The sequence below is a fragment of the Echinops telfairi genome, unplaced genomic scaffold (genome assembly GCF_000313985.2).
Source record: "Echinops telfairi isolate 266 unplaced genomic scaffold, ASM31398v2 ScPeMD7_3533;HRSCAF=4204_1, whole genome shotgun sequence".
NCBI lineage: Eukaryota > Metazoa > Chordata > Mammalia > Afrosoricida > Tenrecidae > Echinops > Echinops telfairi.
In genome coordinates this window covers 23,265,554-23,276,996 of record NW_022107432.1, presented here as the reverse complement: position 1 = coordinate 23,276,996, position 11,443 = coordinate 23,265,554, and the positions used below count along the sequence as shown (strand labels likewise).

General features: G+C 50.0%; 1 protein-coding gene across 1 annotated transcript in view; it reads left to right on the top strand.

Annotated features, from left to right (window-relative positions):
- Nucleotides 1–573: 573 nt before the first annotated feature.
- The window catches only part of BICRAL (BICRA like chromatin remodeling complex associated protein), a 33,543-nt gene continuing 22,673 nt past the window's right edge, over nt 574–11,443 (top strand). The window contains exons 1-4 of the mRNA XM_004710767.2: nt 574–636; nt 1,314–1,362; nt 1,452–1,520; nt 4,032–5,696. Coding sequence (XP_004710824.1) covers nt 596–636; nt 1,314–1,362; nt 1,452–1,520; nt 4,032–5,696 — 1,824 coding nt within the window. The 5' untranslated portion in view covers nt 574–595. The remainder of the gene's footprint in view (nt 637–1,313; nt 1,363–1,451; nt 1,521–4,031; nt 5,697–11,443) is intronic.

Here is an 11,443-nt window from a genome sequence, read left to right as displayed (position 1 = left end):
CAGAGCCGGGGCGGATTTTTGCTTGAGATGTTCTTCTCCAAAGATTCTAGAGTCGGGGCCTGCTGTGTTTGGGACAGAAGGGGTTGGGGATTGAGCAGTCGGGTGCTGCTGCAGCGGGAGAACCCGGCCCTCTGGGACAGGCCTCGGAGTAGAGAGCCTGTTCCACTGGCTCAAAATGTCGAGGGAGCCAGTGTTCCTGATTGCCTAAAGCCGGCCAAAAGACCACAAGAAATCCCTGCAGCTGGCGCTGCGGGTAGGGAAACATCCAGTTGCAAACATTTGTAGGGATGAGATCTTCACTAAACCAACAACCTTGTGCCCCCTGCCCCCTGCCCCCTGTTCATGATATATTGTGAAGATGTTCAGGTCCTGGGTTTATAAGGAATCTGAGTGAAGAGTTTGTTAAGGCATAGTCTTGAGTAAAACAATTTCAGTGGAGTATCGAATGATTGCAACCTATTTTTAAAAATCATGTTGATGCTCCTCGAATCGAGGGCACCCCACGACTGACACACTTGCCCGGGACGTGTGAGGGACGTTGGCTGCACTGGCGCTGCTGAACCGCCCTCTCCTCTTCCTTTCCTTTGTAGTTGTCATGGATGATGATGATGACTCGTGTCTCCTTGATCTTATTGGGTAAGACGCCCTTTCTATACTCAGGGAAAATCACTGTGTGAGGTTGGCCGAACGAAGACAGTCGACTGAAAACCTCACGGGTTTGAAATAGCCACCGAGTGATCATCTTAGACAGAGTAGAGAGACAAGTAGCGGCCGGGGATAATACAGGGGTCTTTAATCAGCTCTGCTCACACTGCTTACAGATCTGTGGTTCAAACCCGCCAGCTACACCGTAGGAGAAAGAGGTGGCCGTCTGCTCCCATCAAGATTGACAGCCTTGGGAACCCCGTGGGGCAGTTCTAGCTACCCTGCAGGACAGCTCTGAGTTGGAATCAACTCAATGGCGCTGGGTTACGTTTTTATTTTGCTTTTGGCGTTTACAAGGGGACTTCAACATGTCTATCGAAAAACTTGTCGTATCTTTCAATTCCGGTGTTGTTGGGCTTTTTTCCACAATCTTTTGGGAAGCCCCCCACCCCCACCCCCTGCACGGTGTAGCAAATCCCAGGAGGCAGAAACAAATGGCCGTAGGCCACTCCAAGGAGAACGCTAGCAATGGGATTGTGCGGGAACAGAAAACTGAAGGGGGGCTGGCGGGAGCAGGGTGGCCGTGGCTTTCTCAGTGTGGTGAGGACGGGTGCTGCGTGTCAGTAATGTGCCATCTGTGTTGTGTCTCCTCTGTTTCCATGCTCTAGAGACCCACAAGCACTGAACTATTTCCTCCATGGACCTGGTAACAAATCCGTAAGTAACACTGAGAACATTGCAGACGTCAGTTCGGTCTCTCCTGTGCGGGTGAAGTAACCGCCCTGTTGAATGTGTGCTTTTTGCAGAGCAGCGATGACTTGACTCATTCGGGATTTTCTGCAGCCAACTCAAATTCCATTTTCGCCAACTCTAGTGTGAGTATCTGAAGCACGGGAGTGTCAAGTGTTTCGGGCTCTCGGGGGGCCTTGTGCATCGAGCCCGTAATGGCCTCTGGCTTCTGATGAGCATCGTGACCTGGCCTCTGGCAAGTGACAGGGGGGCAGATCGACTGGCTTCTGTCAACATTTTCTACTCTGCACTTAGCCGGTTCAGACAGACTGAGCCTAACTTTTTTCTGAAAAGAACCTCAAATGTTATCACCTGGGGGAGTCTAATGAGAAGCTATCCTGAACCTGATGTTTAAAGAAATCACACCTAATCATGGTTACTTAGGACTCATTTTCTAAGAGACACCTCCTGAGCATTTAGCGCATGCCTGGCACACTGCCGGGTTTAACACATATTGCCCTCCCCTAATTCTCACAGCAGCTCCTTGAAGTGGGTAGTGCCCATCTTTTAGAGATGAGGCAAGGAAAGCAGAGAGAGGTCACAGGGAGAGCTGCAGAGACAGGATTTTTACCCAGGCCACGAGGCTCAAGGTCCCTAGAAGGGCGCGCACAGTTTGCCGGTGATTACCAAACCACAGGTTGGCAGTTCACACCACCTCGTGGTCCTGCAGAAGAAGGCCCCACCAGGCTGTCTCCGTTAAGATGACTGTGGGCTCAGTTCTACTCTGTGGCGCATGCAGTCACCCTGAGTCTGCATCTACTTGATTCCAGTGGGTTGATTGGGGGGCTACCAGGTCCTGGGCCCCTCCCATCAGCAGCAGGAGCGCCTAGACAGACATGGGCGCTGGGCGCTGGGGCAGCGTCCGCTGGGGAGCGCTGTCCGGTGGCTGTGCGTAAGCCCCGTGTTCCCAACATCTTTTCAAGCCCCGGCCCCATCGTAGGTGTTGGGCTGAGGTCAGGCAGCTGCCACCCACAAGCTGTGGAACCTTAGACATGCCACACGGTCGCTGTAAGACTCGGACGCCCTCACTTTTGAGCCCAGGGCAGTTCTAGAACTACCTCCCGAGCGTGGACCGACCACTCACCCGTGTTCATCATCATAGGGCTGTGATTCCCTGCGTCTTCAACTTGGTCAGGAGTCGGGAAGTTCTTGAGAATGCACATCTGTCAAGGACTGAATGTATGTGAGGTAGAGCGTATCACGCAAGACACCTCTCTACATGCGAGGGGTGGCTTCCCGTGAGGTGTCATTTCTGAAAGTCATTCTGAACACGGAATAAGTCACTCCGTGTGACACCTCCGTGAGCCTGTCCCTGCAGAGCAGTGCTTTCCATTGGTCAGCTCTCCCACTCCCATGAGAGGGTCCACGGAAACATCCCAGACTGTTCCGTTGCTGGGAACGCATCATGCAGCATGTCACTACTGACAGCAAGAGTAGACTTGCTCAGAAAACCACGTGGGCATCGAAGCTTATTGTCTGAGACTGTGCGCTGTAAAAAGCACCCAAGTGGCCATGTACCCCCACTCTGAGTTACTCATACTCATACTTGACCCCTGACTTGTCTGCAAAACCAGTATCCCCCTCAGTTTCAGCTGCCTTCTCCACTTCTGTTCACCTCAAGTCCACTGCCCGGCCAAGTCCGTGCCAGGCCCGCTGCTGATTCAGTGTCATGAGCTCGGTTAGCTTTTTGGTCTCGTTCTTTCCGGCGCCAACACCGAATGAACTTCATAAATTGGATCATTCTTAATGGATTACATAAATTGGTTTTCCCTTTACCTTATTTTTAGATGGCTGCTGATTCTTTAGTAACTTTGGCACGCCCGTGAAAGACTGATAAGAAGGACAGAGCACATCATATTTTTAACTCAGTGGGTCTCCTGCTCTTCAAAGGCCCTGTCTTCTCTAGTTGGCCACCAGCGGATGCTGCCTAAATGTCGATTGACTTTTACTGGAATAGGAGACTCAAGTGGTTTTGAAATTATCTTTATAAAACGATTACTCCCCCCAAAGTTAATTGACCACTCATTTGACGTCAGAAGCTTGTTTTTATCTGAACCGGCGTCGTTAGGAAGGATGGTGGGCCAAGAACGAGGGTCTTCTTGCTGACCCGTCTAGCTCTAGACCTTGTCCTAGATCCCCATCGAATAGTACCCCGAGCACCCAGACATCACTTAGATGCCGTGTTGAAGACGACTGCACATGGCTGTCTCCTGGACACACAGCCAGAACTGGGGCTCACTTGAGCCGTAGGGTGGCATTTTGAAAAATCGTGTCAGGATTTCAAAAGGAAAACTCAACTCCGTGTTGTATGTTCCAACTCAGGCCCTCAGCATGTACATCCATGTGCTTTCTCCCTGCCCGAGAAGAGAGTTACCAGATCAAGGGGTGCCTGTGCTTCGGGAAAGTGGTGGGCGTCATTACTAAGGGCACAAAGGTCCGAGTAAGGTGGGCAGGTAGGAGAACCCCGTGTGAAAAGTGGGCTCTTGCTATACTTTATTCATATTCAAAAGTAAGGTTACGACTGCTCTGTCTTTTCTGAGACAGTTCTTCAAAGGTTGGGAAGAAAATCCAACGTCCGCTTTGTTTCTTCCTTGTAGAATGCTGACCCTAAGTCGTCCCTCAAAGGCGTCAGCAGCCAGCTTGGAGAAGGGCCCAGTGATGGACTGCCACTTTCCAGCAGCCTCCAGTTTCTGGAAGATGAGCTGGAGTCTTCTCCGCTTGCTGATCTCAGTGAGGACCAGCCTTTCGACATTCTTCAGAAGTCCTTGCAGGAAGCCAACATCACCGAACAGACGCTGGCGGAAGAGGCCTATCTGGACGCCAGTATAGGTTCCAGCCAACAGTTTGCCCAGGCTCCGCTCCATCCTTCTTCATCAGCATCCTTTACTCAGGCTTCTAACGTTTCCAATTACTCAGGTCAGACGCTGCAGCCCATCGGGGTGACCCACGTGCCTGTCGGAGCATCGTTTGCAAGCAATACAGTGGGTGTGCAACATGGCTTTATGCAGCACGTGGGAATCAGTGTGCCCAGCCAGCATTTGTCCAATAACAGTCAGATTAGCAGTTCTGGTCAGATACAGTTAATTGGGTCATTTGGAAATCAACCCTCCATGATGACTATTAATAACTTAGATGGATCGCAAATTATACTCAAGGGCAGTGGGCAGCAGGCACCGCCGAATGTGAGTGGAGGGCTGTTGGTCCACAGGCAGACCCCTAACGGCAACTCCCTGTTTGGGAACCCCAGCTCCAGTCCAGCAGCACAGCCCGTAACCGTCCCCTTCAACAGCACCAACTTCCAGACATCTCTGCCCGTGCACAACATCATCATCCAGAGGGGTCTCGCACCCAATTCTAATAAGGTCCCAATCAATATCCAGCCAAAGCCCATCCAGATGGGCCAGCAAAACACGTACAGCGTGAACAATTTGGGGATCCCGCAGCACCATGTCCAACAAGGGATCTCCTTCGCCTCGGCTAGCTCCCCCCAGGGCCACATGTCGGTGAACATTGTGAATCAGCAGAACGCGCGAAAGCCCGTCCCCTCCCAGGCGGTGAGCGGCACGGGGGGCAGTATTGTGATCCATTCTCCCATGGGCCAGCCTCACGCACCCCAAAGTCAGTTCCTCATCCCCACAAGCCTTTCCGTCAGTTCCAGCTCGGTCCACCACGTCCAGACCATAAACGGGCAGCTTCTTCAGACCCAACCCTCTCCGCTCATTTCTGGCCAAGTGGCCTCAGAGCATGTCATGTTGAACAGGAATTCCTCCAGCATGCTCAGGACCAACCCACCCTACTCTGGCCAGATGCTGAACAACCAGAACGCTGCTGTCCAGTTAGTGCCCGGGCAGACGTTTGCCACCTCCGGGAGCCCAGTGATCGTCAACCACGCTTCTCCTCAGATTGTGGGCGGACAGATGCCCTTGCAGCAGGCATCGCCAACCGTGTTGCACCTGTCGCCGGGGCAGAGCAGCGTCTCCCAGGGGAGACCCGCCTTTACCACCATGCCCTCAGTGACCAGCATGGCAGGACCCAGTCGTTTCCCCGTTGTCAGCTCCTCCAGCACTGCCCATCCCAGTCTTGGCTCCACGGTCCAGGCCGGTGTGTCAGGATCAAACTTCCCTGGAGATCAGTTGAGCCAGCCAAATCGGACTCCAGCGCCGGTCAGTGTGTCGCACCGTCTTCCAGTCTCCGCTTCCAAATCGACCAGCACCTTCAGCAGCGCATCCGGGGCAGGGACCCAGCAGCAGTTGTTCTGTCAGGTAACACGCGGTGAATGGGGTGGACTTTTGGACCGTAGGACCCCAATTTATTTATTAACGGGGGGAAAAAGAAACATTGAACTCGTGATTGCCTTGGTTTGCTTATTTATTTATTTGAATCCAGCGTAGCATTCTGTTTTAGAATGAAGATTCTAGAATCAGACTCTTGGGTCTGAATGTAAGCTTTATGATGTCAAACGAGTTCACTTAGCTTTCTAAGCTTCATTTTCCTGAAAGGGGAAGTGGAGATACTGCTTTGACCAATCCTGCGGAATTATCAGGATTAAATGAGATAATCCGCATAACCTGTTTAACACCATCTCCGGCATATAGCAGATAGTCAGAAAGAGCCAAGGTTGCTCTGTACTCGATGCAATACAGTGTGTGCATTTAAAATGAAAACTTCTTTTGGGTTATTTGTGGACACAGAGCAAGCAACTAGGCATGTGCCTGTGGGCTCACGTGAAGCAGTCCTGGCTGCTGCTTGGGTGCCACCTGGAAGGGTGGGCTCAAGAGTTCAGTGTGACCCTGACCTGGAGCAGAGGGGAGTACAGGTCAGGGATCTCAGGCCTCCATCAGCAGACCAGCCACGTGAACTTATTCTTATCTTACCTGCTTTGTGCAGGCTATCACTGTGGGAATCCAGAGGATTCTTGAAAATGCTTGCACATGGTTGTCTCCTGGACACCGTGTACCCAGAACCGGGACTCACTCCCGGCCTTAGACAGGGAGACAGTTTGAAAAACAAGGTGTGTCAGTATTTCCAAACCACATTCCTGACACGCTTCAGTTCACTCCCTTCCATCCGACGATCCCTCCTTTCATCTAGCTCTTAGTCCTCGCTCACTCTGGAGACGATCCATACTGAGAGCTCCTTGCCCCGTCTCCTCGGGGCCCATCCTCCACCCCCACTTCCATGCCCATAGTCTCCCTCTGCCTTCCTCCCCCATGTCGGAGTCTTCCGAAACATCTCTGCACCATGTGGAGCCAGCTTTTAAGAAATGTCTGCCTTTGCCCTAGTAATTCCACAAAGAATCTTAAGGAAGCTAGCAAAGATTATTTCTAAGCAATGGTGTTTACTGTACTATTTTTAGTATCAAAGGTTTTTTTGTGGGGTTGTTGTTGTTGGTTTGTAGATGGTGCTGGGGATGTGTGGGGGTGTGGATGTTTAACGTCAGACTGACAGAAAAGTGAACGTTACAAAAACAGTACAAAGAATTTCCCTTTGCGTGGTTGTCCTTCCCTGAGGTTCCAAAAGGTTCGCTTCCCACCTCGTTTGTTTGATCCTCTGTAGCCTGTGTCTGCTCTCCCCTCCTACTCCCTCTCCCTCACTAGCTCGATCTGAAAGAGTAAATCGCAGCCATGTTAACTCCTGGGTCACTAATACTTTGGCCTTCGGTTGTGGATTCCCTAAAAATGACATTCCCTATAGAACCACAGAACAGTAATTGTCAGCGTTGTACAATACTATCACCGGATCTACAGGCCAGATTCCGGCTCCGTCAATTCTCATAACCTCCATGACAGCAAAAGAGGGAAAACAGATGTTTCCATGCCCTACACTCCGGTCTGATTTGTTCCTGTGTCTCCGTCTCACACCATGTTACCGTCAGGGAGTCAATTCCAGCTCGTCGGACAGGCTAGAACTGCCCCTGGGGGTTCAGAGACGGTCAGTCTCTGCGGGAGTAGAACGCCATCTCTTTCCCGAGGAGCAGCTGGGAGTTTTCGAACTGCTGACCTTATGTCAAGTTAGCAGCCCGATGCACGACCACTGTGCCACCAGGGTTCCTGTGTTTCCTTGGTAGTCTTTAAATCTGGGACAGTTAACGCTTCCTTTCTTTGTCTTGTATGCCCTTGAGATCTTAGAACATCCCTCACTTTGGGTCGGTGCACTGTTTCCTCGCGATTGGGTTCAGGTGAACATATTTTGCAAAACTGCCATAAACGCCCTGTGTTGTCCTGGTGTCCCTGACGTGGATTGGCCCCATCGCTGGTGAGGCTAACTTGGATCACTCGCTTATGCTGGTGGGTGATGTGTGCTAGGTTACTCTTCCCCTCCTGTCCTCTAGAGGTACCTTGTGGGAGATGCTCTGAGGCTCTACAAACACCTGTTTTCTCATCACACTCGCACACACTAGAGTAAACTCCACCATGAGCCCCTACCTGAGCCAACGGTCACTGCATGACTGTCAGGCAGAGCTGTTCTCCCGCCATCGTCCTCTCTGGTTCCTGCTGGTATTCTACTCCAAAGAAGGACTCTGCCCTCTCCCTTTTTAATTTATAGCAGAGTGGACTCGTCTGCGCTTGTTTTCTTCGCTGGGCTGTGAATATTTACTGTCTTTTTCATTTTGATGCACGGATTTGCCCGGATCTGGATCTGGCCTTCGATCCTCTCTCCAAATTGACTGCTGGGTCTTCTGACAGACGTCCATCACACTTTGTAGTACTCTTCACCAATCTTGGGGAAAACACAATGCTTCCTATGTTATCTTTTACTTCCCCTGCCCTTGACCTAGAATCAAGCCTTACTTTCTTGTGGAAAGCACCACTTAGGGAAAAAAAGCTCTCAAAGGGTGGCTAGAGAAGTCACAGTAAAGTATTCCAGTGGGATGTGTCAAGACCTAGCGTTAGGACAACCAAAGAAGAACATACTTCACATTTCTCAAATGGAAAGAACTGAGGAGTTGAGGGGTTCTCTGGTCAAAATGTTGGAGTGTTCAAGAAGCATCCCCCAAAGCTGACAGGAATATAGAGTCATTGGACCAAAGAGAGTTTGGTTGCTGTGTGATCATTTCGGGAGGCAGAATACGGTCAGAACTGCTGGCGTTGAAGGAAGACGTCCAAGCCGCACTGAAGGCATTGGCAGAAAACAAGGCTTCCGGATATGGTGGAATACCAATGGAAATATTTGAAAAATAATAATAATGAGGTGCTAGAAGCACCCACTGGTCCAGGGGTCCTCAAACTACGGCCCGCGGGCCACATGCTGCCCAACGAGGAATTTATCTGGCCCGCCAGATGTTTTTGCCCCATTTTTTTTTTCACTTCAAAATACGATATGTGCAGTGTGCATAGGAATTTGTTCATAGTTTTTTTTTTAAACTATAGTCTGGCCCTCCAATGGGTCTGAGGGACAGTGAACTGGCCCCCTGTTTAAAATGTTTGAGGATCCCTGCTAGTCTACACCAAGCAATTTGGAAGACCGCTACCTGCATAACTGCCTGGAAGACTTCTATCTTTGTGCCCACTCCAAAGGAGGTGACCCAACAGGACACAGAAATGACCAACAATATCAGACACAAGAGAAACTTTGCTGAAGGTCACTCGAGACTGACCGCGGCAGCCCCTCTTGAGCTGGAACAAGAAGAGAAGGTGGGGAATGGGCGTCCCTAACTGACTCCAGGTGGATCTTGGATGAAAGCAGATGGGCAGATAGACGTTAGTGTGTCATTGACGATGCAAGAACGTTCAGCCGGACGCCTACCGCACCCCCCACCCCGAGAATTTATTTCAAAGGACGTCATTGAATCTGCAGCCCCGGGAGAGGGACATATCTGATCGGAGCACACGGGAGCAGATGAAGGGGGAGGAGGAGAGAGTGGAGCACATCCTGGCCCGCCAGGCCTTGAGGACGATGTTCCCGATTAGAGCAGCCACAGAGAGGACCACGTGGCCGGCCCCACTATGACACATGACGCCCCTCACTGACCCATACCCCTACAGGGGACAACACCGGAGACACAGTGTGGGAATGGCACCAGATCTGATCCCGCCACACCGAGGCAAAACACTAAGGGGGTGCAACAGAACAGCAAGAGAATGGAGCGGCGAGGTCCCCAGGGAATGCTGAAGGTGGGCTTTGGGGCCAGGGCGTGGTGCCCCAACAGACTGGCCTGGAAAACACTCCTAAAGGCCAACAAGCGATCCTTGAACTAACGACAACAAAAGGAACGTTCAGCCATGTACGTTCAGCCATGTCATAACCACCTGAGTCTAGCAGTGACAGGAATTATAGAACACCTCCTGGTCTCTTGTGGAACCTGAGCCACAAACAACTCGATGACAGTGGGTTGGGTTTTTTGGTTCTAAGTCCAACGGGCAGTTGTTATACTGGAACAAGGGGATACGAGCGGTTTAAAGTCAGGGAGGGTGTGTGTCAGAACGGTATCATATTCACCATACTTACTCTGTATGCAGAGCAAAGGCTTCGAGAAGCTGGCCTGTCTAAAGTCAACAACGATATGAATTGCACCTCAACGTTAAAAAAACAACAAACAACATTCCCCCTTGATAAATTTGAATGATGGAACTATTCAATTCTATGATATGTAAATTCTGTGCCCATAAAACTGTTGATTTTTTTTAACGTCCCGCAACAAGACCAATAAACATCATGGTCCGTGTAGAAATCATTGAGGTTGTCGAAGACTTCATCTTGTTTGCATCCACAATCAATGCTCGTGGGAGTAGCAGTCAGGAAACAGAAGGATGTATTGCATTGAGCAGATCCACAGACCTTTTAGAGTTCCCAAGAGCAAAGGTAGGACAGAGAGGACTAGGTTGCACCTAACCTAACCCATGGTGTTTCTGGTAGCCTCATATACATGTGAAAACCTAGGCAATGAATAAGAGAAGATGGATGCATTTGAATAATGGTGTCGGCAAGGAGTATTTCATTATTAAGGACCACCAGAAGAATGGGCCAATTTGTGTTGGTGGAAGTCCAGGCAAAATGCTCCTTGGAAACGGTTTCACGTTCTTCGGACATGTTATCAGGGGGGACCAGGCCTTGGAGAAGGACATCATGCTTGGTCAATTGAGAGTCATTGAAAAAGAGAAAGACTTCAACAAGGTGGACTGACCCCGTGGCTGCAGGGTCAGGCATGGCAGTCGTGGGGGGATGCCACCGGACCGCAGTGTCCTGTGCCAGTGCAGGCAGGGCAGTGGGAGCCGACACCAGCTCCATGGGCTCCACAGCACATGCATAGGAAGTGACAGCTCCGGGTGGGTTTGCTGCACACTTCCCTGAGGACTCAGAATGTGGAGCATCTTCATATGTGCTGTGCTCAGTGCCCCTTTGTATGTCTTCCTCGAGATACAAATAGAACGAAACATTTGCCACGTCAACATTTTACGATTTGGTGGCAACCATCACCACTGTTTGCAAATCATTCCACTCCCGTTTGCAGAAACTCAGTGTCCCTAGGGAGGGACTCCTCCTGTCTCCCGTCACCAGTAAATGGATACACTTGCCTATTCCACGTAAGTGGGATCACACAGTATTTGTCCTTTAGGGGCTGACTTGTTTTACCCCATGTTTTCAGAACTAACCCATGTTGTAACATGTGTAAGGACTTCATTGTCCCTTCTGACTGCGTAACGGTCTGTCATATACCATATTTTGTATAGCATTGTACATAATATTTTGAGTACCGTTGTATGCTATATTTTATATACCGTTGTACACTGTATTTGTTTATCCTTCCATCTGTTAGGTTTTTTCCACCTTTTGGCTATGTGAAATGATACTGAATTGAATGTTGGTATAGCTTTCATTATTCAGTTGTAAGAATTCTTGATATAATGTAGGTACAAGTTCCTTATAAGAAATTAGATTCATAATTTTTAGGCATTTCCCTCCATTCTGAGTGGTCTTTGCTTTTTTGGGGGGGTTGTTAAACAGACAAGTGGCAAAAATAATATTTAAAAATTATACGTATATATTTAAACAGATCCAAAATAGTTTA